Source organism: Otolemur garnettii, unplaced genomic scaffold (assembly GCF_000181295.1).
Source record: "Otolemur garnettii isolate 467f Iridium unplaced genomic scaffold, OtoGar3 scaffold00034, whole genome shotgun sequence".
Lineage (NCBI taxonomy): Eukaryota > Metazoa > Chordata > Mammalia > Primates > Galagidae > Otolemur > Otolemur garnettii.
The window spans coordinates 10,583,161-10,600,185 of record NW_003852429.1 but is presented as its reverse complement, the minus strand read 5'-3'; the positions used below and the strand labels follow the sequence as shown (position 1 = coordinate 10,600,185).

Here is a 17,025-nt window from a genome sequence, read left to right as displayed (position 1 = left end):
CTGCAACAGCGGAATTACCCAGGGAGCTCTGAAAGGCCTCGTTGCCCAGGCCATGCTGCAGACGAATTGAATCAGGTGGGAACGTGGCAAAGGTATTTAGAAAATACTTCCACAAACTCTGAGTGTCCTCAGCTCCTCCATAAATTCATTTCAGGACAAAGCTTGAGTACGAAATTTGCATAGACCACTTTCTCCTGTTCCCTCTGGCCATCTTCCCTGGGTTCTCATTTCTGGCCAAATGCCACCTCCTCAGAGAGGTTCCCTGATCACCACAACCTGAGCGGCCCCCAAAGTCCACGGTCATGCTGTCACGCTATCTTCAGTGCCTTTTCACAGCACCACCAAAATTACTTGCTTTCTGGTTTAACTTCTCTTCCAAAACCCACTAGAAGCTCCAGCCTAGATACTGAGGGCCTTGTTTAGTATTCTATTATCAGCACCTAGAATAGTTCTAGGCCCATAGCAGGATCCCAAAACATACGTGGTGGCTGGATGTTTTCTATGTTAAATTCTGTGTCCTTAAAGTCATTTGTATGTCATCTATTTAAATCCTGGTAATCTCTTATAATTACGTCAAAATTAACAAAAATTCCACATATACTATTTTAATTGTATACTTACTACCCACAACATTAGAGAGAAAACAGCAGTAATGATAACTCCATTTTTACAGATAACCAAATTGAGGGTCCAAAAAGTTTTTTTTTAAAAATGCAAAACTCTCCAGAGTCACACCAACAATAAGTGGTATGAGAACACCTGCTCCCTGAGGGTGTCAGGCTGAGGAGCACCGGCTCTTTCAATCCTGCACCCTGGGAGGTGCGTGCCCTCACAGTCAGCAATGGGCTGACTCATCATGGCTGTAGTCACCGAGGGAAGGCACAGACCGGCAGCATGTGTGAGTCTCTCTGCACAAATGACACCCATAAACGGCATCTCCAGGGACCACACCAGTGAGGTGACACTTGTGAACAGGGTGGACAGTGTCAGAATCTTCTGACCGCTTCACACTGTCAGGCAGTCCCCAAACTCCAGGCCTCCTAACACATCCAAAATCTCATTTGCTAAAAAGCCTTACCTGAAGACTACAATCCCTCTGGATTTCTCCTTTTATACAGTGGAATTATCCAGAAGGCTGTATCTGGCATCAAGTGTGACTTGCGCCACGTGGGCTCTGCTACTGCCTCTTTTATAAAAACAAAAAACTCCAGTCAGTGGGCAAGGTCTAGGTGTCTGTCTCACTATTGCCACTATAATTCATGTTGTGTGGATATTGGGTCTGTATGCACAAAACTGCATGTTTTCAAGGGGAGAGGATCATCTCACAGCAGGAGGTGAGCTAGTGGGTTATTGGGGTGGGGGTGATTTGCTTCCTCCAGCAAATTAGAGGAAGCAGTGTGAGAGAACTTTCCAGGCACCATATACCAGATACTTTCTTAAATTATACTCCTTTAAACCTCCTTTGGTTAACAATTGTGCAATGCGGGGCTTTGGGAAGAAATTCTGGCAAAGGAGTAAACATCCTCATAGAGGACTTTCTCCACGACCTCGGAATACTTGCTGTTTCATACCAAGGACCGTCCAAACCCTAAATGGCTCACAACCGTACTACCACAGACCATTTGGTATTATTTACCAGCATCCACATGGCACAAATATTCTGAGCTGCAAAGAGGCCAAAATTATTTAAAAATTTAAATGGGAAGACAAAGAATCCTGCCCTTGTTCCTTTACCCAGGTAATAGGCATCACGTGAGAAATAAATATTCGTGGACACCTAAATCTCATCCACCTCAATTATTATACTCCAAATGAAAGGATGCTATGACTGAAGAGTGTGTTACTCCACACCAGACCAGGCGCTTGGTGGGAAGAAGTCATCAGATCTTTGTCTATCCATGTAGCTACATAAAACCAGACACAACATCATGTGTGCTGTGACCCCGAGTCAGAAATGACAGGTATAGAGTCCACGAGATGATGGATAAAATATAGGAGTCTAAAGAGTCAGAACACAGAGTCAAGGTCATTTACTATGGGAGAAATGGAAGGAAGGGAAGGTAGACTTACGGAGCCAAGTTCAAAGTCACGAGATGGGTTTGCAGCCATTTTACTTACTCTGTGACTTACTTGCTGGGTCACACGCTGGCTATGCCGGAAGCCAGAGGATGTCAGGGTCTGCTCACCCCCACCCCAACAACCCACTAGCTCACCTCCTGCTGTGAGATGATCCTCTCCCCTTGAAAACATGCAGTTTTGTGCATTCAGACCCAATATCCACCCAACATGATCCTCACAATCCTAATCCGGCTTCTAAAGGGTTGTCATTTTAACACTGTGCTGACATGAATGACTTCAAATAAAACAATCTGGATTTGCAAATCTTTTCTCACATTCTATCACAGGTAAATGAATATGATGGAGGTGCAGAGAGGCACAGGAGAGGAGGCTGAAGCATTTGTCTTGTTCATGGAAACATTATCTTGGTACATCTCGGTACATTAAACTTGGTCTCTTACCTGGTGTTTCCATGCCATCTTTGTAGTGTAACTACAATCTGTACTTACAACACAGTTACTACACATGCCCTTCTTACTAACAGTTAACCTCCTCAGATAATTATTAGAAGAAATCACCACAAAGAAGTTTCTCTTTTCTGTTTCAAACCAATCACAACCAGGCGAAAGGGAAGAAGAAGGGGCAACACAGTTGCCCCCAGGCCACCTCTCATCACTTTCTTAATCTTTATACCTCATCAAAAGGGAATTTACTTCCTGTTCTTTACACAAGTTATTCCCTTCTTAACTCAGTCTCTGGCCTGGTCTTCTCTCTACCTGGAATGCCCTTCTTGGTAAACAATCGTCTGTCGAAAGCCCCTCACCTCCTCAGTTCCTGCTTTGCTCATTTCATGAAGCCATATTTGTGGCTATACTTTTAGGTATTTATCATACCTAAATAGAGCAAATAATATCTCCCTCCCCTGATCTTAAGCCACTCAAATCCCTTCTCCCAACACGTGTCACATCTATCACAAATGCTTAGCACCAGGGTTAGTGGACTTTTTCTGCAAGGGGCTACATAATAAATATTTCAGGCTTTGTGAGCCACATACTCTCCATGATAACTGCTCAACTTTTCCATTATAGCAAGAAAGCAGCTGTATGTGAACTGAGCATGGCTCTGTTTGAACTGAACCTTATTTACAAGCAATGCAAGCTTACTAGCCCCAGTTTCCTGACCCCTGGCTTAGAACAAACATACATGATTGAGTGATCAATAAACATTAGATTAATTGACTATGATAAGCAAGATAATTGATGAAAATGACACCATTGCTGTCTGTATGCCATAGTCTGAGTCTGAGTACATACTAAGTGACCACATTCATTGTGCAATGGGCCCTATTAATTTTTAACTATGTCTTGTATATACAAGAGGAAAATGGTAGGGTTTTGATCAGCTATATGATTCTAAAGGCTGGACAAAGTGGACACTCGGACTCAATGACTTTCCCTTGACACAAACATCTGTCAAGGATATGATTCCATGAAAATTATGGATGAGAACCAGCCCAGATTGTTTCCCACTCAAAGTTTGTGTTTTGCCTGTTTTTACTGAATAAAATCAGGTAAATAATTGCCACAGCATTACACTACAATCTCCATTATGATTTTAGTGTTGTAATAGAAATAAATAAATCATTTTAGTAACAAAATTGTCATAGTTGTCACACATGTCATTTTAAACCTGCTTAAAGAATTCGGATTTGAATTCATGTCCAATATTCTATTTTCATTTCAAACAGATTTTGAAGATATCTGTTAGAGGCTTTACTAGGAAGTTTCCTTAGCCAAAAAATTTCACCGGTCTTCAATTACTGCATAAAAATGATACAAAATGTAATAAAAAGTCTATTTATTTAAATCGATTCCTATCTTTGGTACAAAACGTTTCATTATCATAGATAAAGACTACTGAGGCGAGCATGAGAAACCACTCTGTCTTACTTGGTAGTGACACAGTTTTCTGGATTATGAATTAGAAAAATTTCAGGTAATTCAAAAATCATGTTTATTATCTTATACTGAATTATTTACTATTATCTTTTAAAAATATAAAGAATTGTTAAATTGAGCTTCTGAATTTTTTTTTCTCTCCGTTCTGTTGGGTATAAAAATAGCAAGAAGACAGTTAAGATAAAGTGAAAGAGAGGCTATAAGAAAAATAAATAAATACCCCCTGCAGAGGGGAGGCCCGGTGTAAGATCTTCTCTTCGGTTTAACATGGCTCGTTCCCATTCTATTCAGCAACACACTTCCATGTGTGCATATGATATGTCTTTAGCTGGTAAATTCTCTTGCATCATACACCCAAGGGATTTAATACTGGGCTTAAAGAAGACCTTCAAGTTGACCACCAATTCTGACCACCATCACCTGTGGCCACCTCTATGTGAATACACAATGTTTCAACACACAGAAGTCCAAGTGCAACGTGAGGACGTAGAGAAAGGATGCGGGAAGCACCCCACTTGGTTCTCCCTTGTTCTTTTTGTCTTGGTTTATCTTTAATAAAGTCATAATAAATAACAACTACATTTGGGGGGAAATTTGTGATAGAATGCATACGAAGTTTAAGGCATTCTATTAAACTTTTGTGAGTACGAAGAAAGTAAATAATAAAAAGGGTCCTCTGCTTGGCAATGGAGCGTGTGACACCCATGTTAGTGAGCACCGCCAGTTCAAAGCCTGCTCAGAACTCAAATATAGATATTAATGAAAAGGGATGAGTTTAATTATTTTGCTACAACCATATAATGGATAACCATGAGAACCTCCTGGATGGTCCAACCATATAATGGATTACACGATCATGAGAGCCTCCCTGATGGTCCATGGGCCAATTCCTCATCATTTAATGTCTATAACATGCCAAGGTCCAGATTTTTGCTTCTGACATGATACAAAAATTCATTTCAATTTCTCTTTATTTCATGCACACTCCAAGCAAGAATGTTCTGGATGAGGAATAGTATGGAATTTACTTTGCAGTGTCATTTCTTATCATTTTTGGCTATGGTTTGTATACTGGGTTTGAAACAACACAATTAGGTGCATGACTGTTCCAGGGCCTTCCAGCACTGGCAGACATGGTGGGTCAATCTATCAGGGCTCTCAGAATGGGGTAAATCTGAATCTCACTTGCTTTCTGGAGGTACTACTGACCGAACACACACTGGGCTTTTCTTGCCGCCTGAACACTTTGTGCCTCTTCCTGCAGCAGTTAACTGACCATTAGACAGCTAATTAGGCCACAGAAGATTGTAAAAATATAATCAAAATCACTATATGTGGTATGGTGCTTAATTGAAAATGTTTGGAAGACTTCCAATTTTTAACTTTCTCTTTGTTCCAAATTAATCACATCTCTGTAAACACGAATAAGACAAGCGATGATTCTGTTGTCCAAAATCACAGAGAGTACAGAAATGAATGAATATTAAAAAAAAAAAAAGAAAGAAAAAGAAACCATGCCTAAAAACTACTCTGACAAATAAAATAGGAAAATTTAAAGATGTGTTTTGCCAATAAGAGAGAGAGGGAGAAATTATGATTTCAATTGAAAAATCTCCAGATGGTGGGAATTGGACATGCAATTACTCTTTGAAAGTATCTTCCTAGGTCAGGGAATTGAAACAATTTGCTTAATTCATTAATTAACGTATACTAATTGATAAAAATGAGGACATGGCTTCTCTCTTCTAGAAGCTACAATATTAAACAATTATCCTCAATTCATCATTCTCCCTCCAGTTCACACCTTCCCTTATGGGAGTGTGTGGTTCTATGTCTAAGGCAGAATGTACGCACCAGCTCTTAGAAGAAGTCTGATGAAAGAAAACCAAAGGCCACAGAGGACAGACAACCAAAGCACATGGGATTCCAGTCCCAAACAAAGAGGTGACTTAGCCACAAGGACAAACGATAAGCAAAGGAGGCAAATCCTGCCAACACAGCCTCTCCATGACAATGCCTGCAGATAAATCATTCATTGCAGTGATTATAAAAGTCAACGAAAGGGGTCTGATAAATGGCAGAAGTTTATAACACTAAGAGCAAAACACATCAATAAAGGCCAACAGATTACCTAAGTGTCACTACGGGTGGGTGAAGAGAACCTCTCTTCCGCTCCTGATAAGGTGGTGTGCTGGACAAGTTTTCTAGACATTATGAATTGTTTAGGCATGTTTTAACTGAAAAGATTTAACCTATTTTGATTCATTTAAATCTATGCATTCCATAGCCAAGAATTAATTCTAAGGATTTATACACAAATTCTGCTATAAGAATATAAATTATGGCACTTAGAACTTGAATACAGATATTAATGAAAAAGGAAGAGTTAAATTATTTTGCTACAACCACATAATGGATTACTATGCAGTCATTTCAGTGTTTGGCAGTATTACATTTAGAACATGCAAACATATTTATTATATATGGTTAAGGAAATTGGTATGTTAAAATAACCTGTAAATTATCTATAACAGCAGAGCTAGAGCCAGAGGGCCTATAGTAAGATTTTTTTTATTATTATTATAAACTGGACCTCCAAATCTTACTACATAAGATGCGAAACTTCAAATTTCCTATGTCATTTTCTGTAAAAAGAATAATTTTATACTTTTTCCTCATTGTGTTTTTAGGAAGTTTTAAAAATGCAATCTATGGTCTTAGCATTTTACCTATTGAATGAGAGTATATAAACTGTTGACAGAATAAATATATTTATTTGCACAATACACAGGCTGCCAAAACATGTCTACATTTTAAAATTGTAACACTCAAGTCACATTTGACTTCTGCAATTACAAGAGGTGCTGAAATGTGACTTGCATTCATCTTTTGTTATTGGTATATATTGAGTATTACAAATTTAATACAGTTTTTTCCTTTCTTAAACTGTGTATGCATTTTTGGCATCCTCTGTCAATGCACGTTTATATTTATCTTGATTTGGGTACTGATGATAATAATATATACATACAATTATAAGCCTCAGCTGTTGACATGCTTATCTCTTCAGGTTTTAAGGTGATTTTTGTTGTTTGCTAGTTTATTTGCATTGAGTTAACTTTATTCCCTAAATTTTGTATGTGGAAAAGTGGACCAGTGAAGAGTCGTGCTATAATAAACAACTCCCAACTCGTACTTATTAGAAAAAACAGAAGTTTCTTTCTCACTCATGTCGTAAGCTCTTGTCATGTCCGCTGCGGTGCCTGCCAACCATCCTCACCCAGAAACCCAGGCAAATGGATCCGTGACCATCTCCTGTACTGCAGATCCTCAAGTCAGAAAGAAAGGATGGCAAATCTTTCTCTGCCTCTTGAGGCGTCTGCTCACAAGCAACACAACACACTTTTGCTCATGTTTTTGGACCAGTCTGACTCATGCTCATGGGAACCTCAGTAATAAGAGGAATATATTTTTATGCCAGGAAGTGTTTAAAACTCACAGGGAACCCATCACAAGCCATGATAGTGATTGAGCAGAGCACTGACGTAGAAGGGAAAAAGTGGTCCCCACCCCTACTGCCAAGAGCTGAAATTAAAATGAATATTGTATGATGTGTCTATATGAGATACATCTAATTAAGTGAAAAGATATCTATAGGCAATAAGGAATAGGAAAACAAGTAGTTATAGGAAAAACAGAGAATTTAGAAGATCATCTAAGGCAGCGGTTCTCAGCCTGTGGGTCGTGACCTCTTTGTAACAATGAAAATACATGGCAGCCTTAGGAAGGTTGAGAACCACTGGGGTAAGGCATTCCCCTACCTTCAAAACATAATGATCACACTTAGTCATCACCAGCAGAAGCAAGTAATCTAATTTAAATTTTAATTTTAAAAAATGCCTTCACTTGGTCTCTGAAGAGCTTCAATACATTCTACCAGGAGAATTTTTTTTTTTTTTAAGTTTATCTCAGCTGGTGAGGTGATGAGACTATCAGGCTCGAGAACTGATGGGCCCTGTAATTGCTTTCTGCACTCTTGTAACCACAGCTGCAGTTTTCATTCATAAGTTGCAAAACTAATCCTTGAAAAGTGTTCGTGTGGACCATTTGCTTTGAAACGTCCGATGCCAATGAGTTTGCAGATGTAACATCATGAGGAAAAAAGGGTCTTTGACCACTGGCCCAAGCACTAGGCTGGCCGTAGTAAATTCTTGCTTTTCAGTCTCAGAAATTCATTTTGTTATGGTTCCCTGGGAAATCATTTCACTCATCAACACCTTCACTTCTCTGTTAGGAGACTAGTGAAACTTATTATTTATTTGTAAGATACTTCTAGAGGCTTACATGAACTGTAATTTTTTTAATTATTATTTTTATTATATCCAATAACTTCTTAATCAAACTGTACATATACTCTCATTTAAAAATGGTAGCTAAATAAGTTAGCGAATCTTAAGAAAGACAAGGAACTAATGTGCGTTGGAAGAACACATCTAGTTGGAGTTTATATATATATAAATAATATATATACACATATAAGGCCACAATAATTTTCTTGCACTTATTCTATATATTAAAAGTATTAGAGACAAATAAGAAAATCAATGGTTCAAATATATACTTGCTCATTTTCTATATTTGAGAGATATTTCATGTGCTTATAAAATATGTTAATTTTCCATTATATAATTTGTCATTATTTAACCTCAATATATAAACACATGTGAAAAATGTGTAAATTTTGTCCAATTGTTTTCTTTTGAAAAGAAGAACATATCCCTATTAATTTCTGTTCTATTTACTTCTATTTATTTCTACTAGTGACATAACCCTTTGAGATTCTAATAATTTTACAGAATGAACATCCCTAAACTTAAGTAACATTTTGACATTTCAGACTTCCCCACACTTGATCACTTTGAGATAACAACAAAAATCACTGTACCTAAGCTTTTCTAGGTAAATATAACTGGAAAAGTTTTCTCAAACGGTAAAAAAACTATTTCTGAGATAAAGTCATTTTCTTTACCCCCAAGGTTTTCAATTTGGAGTGAAATTGTTCCCAGTATTACAGCAGATTTTTGAAAAGATACACAGATTTTGAATAAAAAGAGACACTTATTAGCTATTAGCCCCCCTATGTTCTTTTTTTTTTTTTTTTAACCATGGCTGGACATAACAGCTAAAGCTTTTTGTAAATATAAAATAATACTGTAAAATAATTCATTTTTGACTGTAGATTATAATTCTGAGTAAACAACAGCAGTCTGAGTGATACTAATTTTAATCTTCATTAGTTTAAAAGCATGCTCAGCTTACCCATCACTATTAGGACAGTATTTTTAACACAGGTGGAACTATGGTTCCTATCTCATGGTATTGGTGAAACATAGGGCTGGTCAGAAATATTTTCAAAATTAAAAAGAAATTTCTTCTACCTACATCCTATTCATAATCATTAGAGAAAAATATTGGATATGAGAAAATATCTATGGTGCCAATAATCTTGAAGTAATCAAAAAAAAGAAAAAAAAAAAAAACCAGACAAGCAATGGCAAGGATGTGGAGAAACTGGAACCTTCACAGATTTTGGTGGGTACAGTACAGCCATGTTTGTAGTACCTCAGACAGTTAGACACAGATTCAAGAGATGACCCAGAAATTCCACTTGTAGGATATATGCCCCCCAATTAAAACCATGTTCACACAAAAATTTGCACGTGGATATTCATAGCAGCATCATTCATAATAAGCAAAGAGCAGAAACCACCTGTGTCCAAATGTCCATCAACTGATGAATGGTTAACGACTATGGTGCAGCCACACAATGGATGTTATTCAGCCATCACAGGGCATGAATGATGCTAGATGCCACCACATTGATCAACCTTGCAAACATGCTAAGCGAAAAAATCCAGATGCAAAGAGAACACATACTTTATGTTTTCATTTATATCTACCATAAACAAATCCATAGAGATGGAAAGTAGATTGATATTGTCTAGAGGTTGGGGGACAAGAGAATGGGGAGTGACACTCATAGGGTACAGGAGCTACTGTGGTGATGAAAATTCTCTAGAATTAGATAATGGTGATGGGTTGCATAATTCTGTGATTATATTAGAAATACTGAGTTGTGTGTGAATTTTATGGTGTATTAGTTATATCTCAATTAAAAAGTATATCTAAAAATAAAAACTCAGCCGAAAATTAAATTTCTGATCTAACATTTGAGAAAACAGTCTTTTTCCTTTTCTTCTTTCTTGAACAAAATTCATAATAACTTCAATTACCACTTCCTCTGCAAGCATACTTCATATTAACTTTGCTGTTCTTGTGTGAGAGAGGAAATTGTATTTCTTGTTTTGATAAATCAAAAAGAAAGGAACCAGTGTACTTCTCTAGATGAGGTTTCCTTCTCCAATTTGTACTGATCTCACGCAAAGAACACACCTGAGGCTACAAGCCTTCTAAAAACAGCAAAAGCTTATTCGGAGCTGTCTGTTTATTTGACCCTTTTTCAAAAGCCAACAAATCTCCTCAAAATAATATTACTTGGCTTAATAAATGTCAGTGGACAATTAGTCTCTTTACAGAGATTTAAGCAAACATTCAATTGTTTTAAAAATGTAATAATGGATTGAATCAACCTTGAACTGAAATTGAACATACCCCAAAGCCAGACTGAGAGCTGACTGTGTGTGTATGTGTGTGTGAGAGAGAGAAAGAGATTTCTCCATGTACTTTCACTCATGGAAATTGGATTTATTATTAGTTTTGAAAAGACAAATCATCCCTTATTCAGGGATTTCAGCTATTTTTTAAATAAGATATGTGACCTAAATTCATTTGAATTATAGGATTAGGGGGCAGTGACAAGCCCTGAGAAACCCCACTTACCCCTTCCAGAGCAAGGCAGATCAGAGCTTCCCTGACACTTCTTGAGGCTGTCCTCAGCCGACAGCGGGCAGGATCGTGGGTGCTCACACTTCTTCCCATACCAGCCCACTCTGCAGTCACATCTTCCACAGTTACACTGTCCATGACCTTCACAATGAGAGGAGCAAAAGAATGAAAACATACACAAAGATAATGAACTCGGAATTCGTTTTCATTCTAACGGTGAGTGTCACAAATGAGTCAGGATCTTAATTAGTGAAATTTAAAACACACAGGCAAAGACACATTTTTCTCAAATTCTTAAATAACTGATTTATATTAGTTCATTGTGAGGGGTAAAGAAATGCAGCAACCAAAGATAAGCAGTTCAGTAGGGCTATACACTGGGATGTATCAAAATTCAGGTACGTGTGACTTTATTGGTCTACTGGGTATTTGATGGATTTGGTAATTAATTCCCATGAAGGAGAGTCATAGGAGAAGGAAAACAATTTATTTTGAAAGCAGGATTTTTTAAATGAACCATTCAATTGATTTTTATTTATGGAGATCTCACACTACAGAAAAATTAGGAACCATGAAGTGACAAAAAACAATGAAAATCTAGAATTTGAAAGAGGTCTTCTCCCAGTTTTTTTGAGGTATAATTGACAAATAAAAATCATACATAGGTATTTAAGTTGTACAACATCGAGGTTTAATACAGATATACATTGTGAAATGATTATCATGACCAAGCTAATTAATGTATTTATCACCTTGTTACCTGTGTGTCTGTGTGGTGAGAATACCTAAGAATTCCTATAAATTTCAAGTATGCAATACATTAACTACAGCCACCAGGTGGTACATTGAGATCCCAGCACTTTTTTTGTCTTATGATGCTGGATATTTGCATGCTTTGACTGACAACTCCGTGTCTCCTCTCCAAGGGACACCTCCCTGGTGTCCACCCTTCTCTCTGTTTCTATGAGGCTGCCTTTCTCAGATTCCAGCTCTTAGTGAGCTTATGCAGCACTTGTCTATGTCTGGCTAATTTCACTGAACACAATGTCTTCCTGGCTCATAGATGTTGTGGAAAATGAAGGATGTTCCTTCATTTTTAAGCTTGAGTAATATTCCATCATGTATATTTACCACATTTTCTTTATCCATATTCATCCTTCAACAGAGTCTTAGGTTGTTGCTACATATTTATTAGAATAAATAAGGCTTCACTGAGCATGGGAGTGCAGATATCTCTTGGAGATGGTGATTTTACTTCCTTTGGATACATACCCCCTGAATGCTAGATCATACGATAGTTCTATATTCAATTTTTAAAGGAAACTCCAAAATGTCCTCCATAATGGTTATACCAACTTACACCCTCGCCACTAAGGTATGAGCACTCTCTTTCCTCCACAACCTCACCAACACTCACCTTTGGACTTTTTGAGAACAGCCATCCTAACAGGTGGCATGCAGTGACATTTTCATTGTGGTTTTGATTTGCATTTCCCTGATGATTAATGATGCTGAGTACTTTTTCATATATGTAGTGGCCATTTGCATATATTCTTTGGAAAAATGCCTATCCAGGTACTTTACTGATTTTTAATCCAGTTATTTGCTATTGAGGAATTATCAATTGTTTATAAATATTTTCTCATATTTCACATCAAATGTATGGTTTGTAAATATTTTCTCACATTTCATAAACTGCCTTTTCATTTTGTTCATTATTTTCTTTGCTACTGCAGAAACGTTTTAGTTCCCACTGACTTATTTTTGCTTTTGTTGCCTGTGCTTCTAGTGTCATATCCACGACATTGCCAACATCAATTACATGAAGATTTTTCTCCTGTTTTCTTGTAGTGATTTTAAAATTTCAGGTTTTACATTTAAATTTTTAATCCATTTTGATTTGATTTATGTGTGTAGTAGGAGTCTAATTTCATTCTTCTGCATGTGACATCCAGTTATCTCAACCAACACTATTTGTTGAAGAGACTGACCTTTCCCCAAGTGTGTTCTTATGATCTGTGTCTGAAATCAATTACCTGTAACTATGTGGGTTTATTTCTGTGTTATCTATTCAATTCTGTTAGTCTCTCCATGTCTGTCTTTATGCACTATACTGTTTGGATTACTATAGTTTTGTGACATAATTCAAAAGCAGAAATTGAGATGACTTCAACTTTGCTTTAAACCCAAGATTGGTTTAGCTATTAATGGTCATTTGCGGTTCCATATGAATTTTAGGATAGTTTTACATCTGTAAAAAATTCCACAGGACTTTTAATTTTTTTTAATTGACACACTGCACATATTTATGAAGTGTGATGTGATTTTTTTCAATACATAAATAGGTTGTAGAATGATCAGTTTAGGAGATTTAGTGTGACTATTACCTCATGCATTTATCTTTTTTGGAGGGGAAGACATTCAAAAGCTCTCTTGCAGCTATTTTGTAATACGTCATAGCTTACCATTAACCATATGTACCTGAATTACTCCATGTATGGACTCACCTTTCCCTATCCTCCTCTTCGCCCTCCCCTCCACAGTCTCTGTTAACTGCAATACTGGTCTCTGCTTCTCTGATGTCAATTCTTTTTTTTTTTTCAGAGTCCACCTATGAGTGAGATCATGTAGTATTTGCCTTCATGTATCTGGCTTATTTCTCTTAACATGCTGTCCCCCATGTCCACCCGTGTTGTTGTAAATGACAGAACTTCATTCTTTCCTATGGCTGAATAGTATGCCATATTAATATAGGCCCCATTTTCTTTATCCATTTGTCTGTTGTTAGACACTTAGGTTGATTTCACATCTTGGCTACTATAAATAGTGCCGCAATAAACATGGGCATGCAGATATATCTTTGACATACTGATTTCATTTCTTTTGGGTATATGCCAAATTGCTGTATGTGTAATGTCTGGATCATAAAGTAGTTCTATTTATTTTATTTATTTATTTATTTATTTATTTTGCAATTTTTGGCTGGGGCTGGGTTTGAACCCACCACCTCTGGTATATGGGGCTACTGCCCTACTCCTTTGAGCCACAGGTGCCACCCTGTAATTCTATTTTTAATCATTTGAGGAACCATCATCCAGTTTTCCATAGTGGCTACGCCAGGTTACAACCCCACCAACAATGTAGAGGGTTTCCTTTTATCCATCTCCTTGCTGACACTTGTTTTTGTCTTTTTTTATTATAGCTATTCTAAGTGGAATGAGGCAGTATCTCATTGTGGTTTTGATTTACATCTTTCTGATGAATAGCAACATTGGGCATTTCTTCATGTACCTGTTCACTATTAGAATGTTTTACTTTGATAAATGTTTATTAATGCCTTTTCCCCATTTTTAATTGGGTTATTTATTTATTTTGCTTTGAGTTAAAATTCCTACATATTCTTGCCATTAACTTTACAAATTTTCTACAGGCTGATTTTTTACTCTGTTAATTGTTTCCTTTATTGTACAAAAGTTTTTCAGTTTGTTTAAAAACTGAAAAAAGATTTATGTATTTTCGTTGCTATGCTTTTGAAGTCTATTTTATTATTTTATTTTGTTTACTTTTTTTAAACAGTATCTCTCTCAGTTCCCCAGGCTAGGGTGTCATGGTGTCAGCCTCATCAAACTTCTGGGTTTAGGTGATCCTTCTGCTTCAGCCTCCCAAATAGCTGGAACTACAGCCACTCACCACAATGGCTGGCTAAATTTTTCTATTTTTAGTAGAGGAAGGGTCTCACCTTGGCTCAGGTTGAAGAAGTCTTATTTTTAAAAGTCCTTGCCCAGTACCATGTCATAAACAATTTTCCCTATTTTTTCTCAGTTTCATAGATTTCGGTTTTATTTAAATTTTTGATGCATTTTGAGTTTTGTGTGTGTGTGTGTTTGGCAAGAAATTGAGGCCTAGTCTCCCCTTTTTGCATATAGATATCCAATTTTCCCAGTACCATTTATTGAAGAGGCTGTCTTTTCCCTAATCTGTGTTTTTTGGCACCTTTGTTTAAAATCAATTGTCTGTCACACCATGGGACTTCAGACAAGGATGGCAATGGATCTATAAATTACTTTGGGTGGCATGGACATTTCGACAGTACTAATTTTTTTCTAATCCATGAATGTGAGGTATCTTCCCACATTTTTGTGTCTTCAACCCTTTTCATTGATGTTTTATAATTTTCATTGTAGAGATATTTCATCTCCTTAGTTAATTTCACTCCTAAGTATTTTATTTTTGACACTATTGCAAATAAGATCATTTTTTCAATTTCCTTTTGGGATATTTCACTGAAGCACAATCTTATCTTCTGGAGTGTCCACACTTTATTTTCACTCACTTTTTAGAAAGTTCCACCTGCTCAACCTAGAGACCCTTAGCTTATAACTGGTACTCTACATGGAGTTTACAATTATTGAAGACCAATCTACTATATACAAAAGGGATCAGGACAGACATTACATTCCTTGACACATAGATACAGGTGTTGTGAAGAACTGGGATGAATAGTGGTATGCAATAGCAAAAAACAGCCTACATCGTTAATATAACGGTGTTTTCTAATCCTGGTTATGCTACCAACAAAGTGGGGCTGATTAAATGACAACCTCTTTGAGTTTATTTCATTTTTAAACATAACAATAATACATTTTCTATCTGTACTTATTGGGAAGTACATTATTTATTTTAGAATGCTATGTAAAAATGAGATGTTCTTATTTGTATTCATTTGAGCTCACATACCTAACTAAGAAGAGGAAAGAATAATTTCAACTGAGCTTTTCTTAATTCCTAATAAACTTGAATATGCTCATCATTACAGATGCAGAACAAAGCAGATTTCTATAATTACTGCAAAAACACACGAAGAGTTTTAACAGAAGTAGAATTACACCTTTAAAATGTTATCAGGTACAATACTAATGCAGGAAAACTCACACTATTTTATCTTTGTGGGCAGATATGAAAGTATATCGTGCAATGTGGAAATTGACTTTCAATGAAGTCTAGACCCTGAGGTTTGTGAATCCATCTGCTGAGTTTGAAGAAAATGGACAACACAAATTTGCAGAAACTTTTCACGACCTGGGATTTTTGTTTGTTTAAGTCAGGAGAGACAGGGTCTCACTTTGTCATCCAGGCTAGAGACAAAGGCATTATCATAACTCACTGAAGCCTCAAACTCCTGGGTTTCAAGCAATCCTCCTGCCTTAGCCTCCCAAGCAACTGATACTACAAGTACAGGCCAAATTGGATTTTTGGATTTTTTTTTAAATTTTTTGAGAGACAAGATCTTGTCATATTGGCCTCCAACTTGTGGGCTAAAGTAGACCTCCTACTTCAGCCTCCCAAAGTACTAGGATTACAGGCATAAGCTACTATGCCTGGCCCAACCTTATTCTTTATGGAGATAATTGCAAAATAATAGGTCAAAGTGTGATGAGATATTAGGGATCACTGAATCCAAATCTCTCATTTAACACTGAATTCAATCCAATGATCATTTATTGAGAACCTGTTATATAAGAGAGTCATTCAACAAACTGAAGAAACAATCATGAATTGCTATCATCTTCTGCCTCAGAACTCATCATTTTAAAGGAAAAAAGTTGTAATTATTAATGAATATGTGATTGTTAATGTGATCATTTAGGCCTTCCAATATGAGCATTTTCCCATTAATAGTTTATACTTATTAACACTTGCATTTCAGAGACTATTAGATTCCTTGGATATTGCTATCTAGCTGTCCCATACTAAGAAATTCCTATACTTCTCCCCAACCTTCATGTAAATTAGAACAAACATACCTACATTGTAAATGCATTATAAATACCAGCTTTTTTATTATCAAATGATAGCTGTGTACATTAATGCAATCATGGGGTACAGTATGGTGTTTTCATATACAATTTGAAATATTTTCGTCCAACTGGTTAACATAGCCTTCATGTCATTTTCTTAGTTATTGTGTTAAGACTTTTAACACATAAAGTTTTAACATTTAAGTTCCAACCAATTCTGTTATTTTATAGGAGTCAATGCCTTTGAAATTTGTGAAGACAAGTGGTTCCATCTCAGGGACAATGAGGTCTGCCAGGAGAAAACT

The 17,025-nt window shown here is 36.6% G+C and overlaps 1 protein-coding gene across 1 annotated transcript in view; it reads right to left on the bottom strand.

The window, feature by feature from the left end:
* The window catches only part of ITGBL1 (integrin subunit beta like 1), a 225,319-nt gene that overhangs the window by 81,815 nt on the left and 126,479 nt on the right, over positions 1 to 17,025 (bottom strand). Inside the window, exon 6 of the mRNA XM_003789634.2 lies at positions 10,917 to 11,063. Coding sequence (XP_003789682.1) covers positions 10,917 to 11,063 — 147 coding nt within the window. The remainder of the gene's footprint in view (positions 1 to 10,916; positions 11,064 to 17,025) is intronic.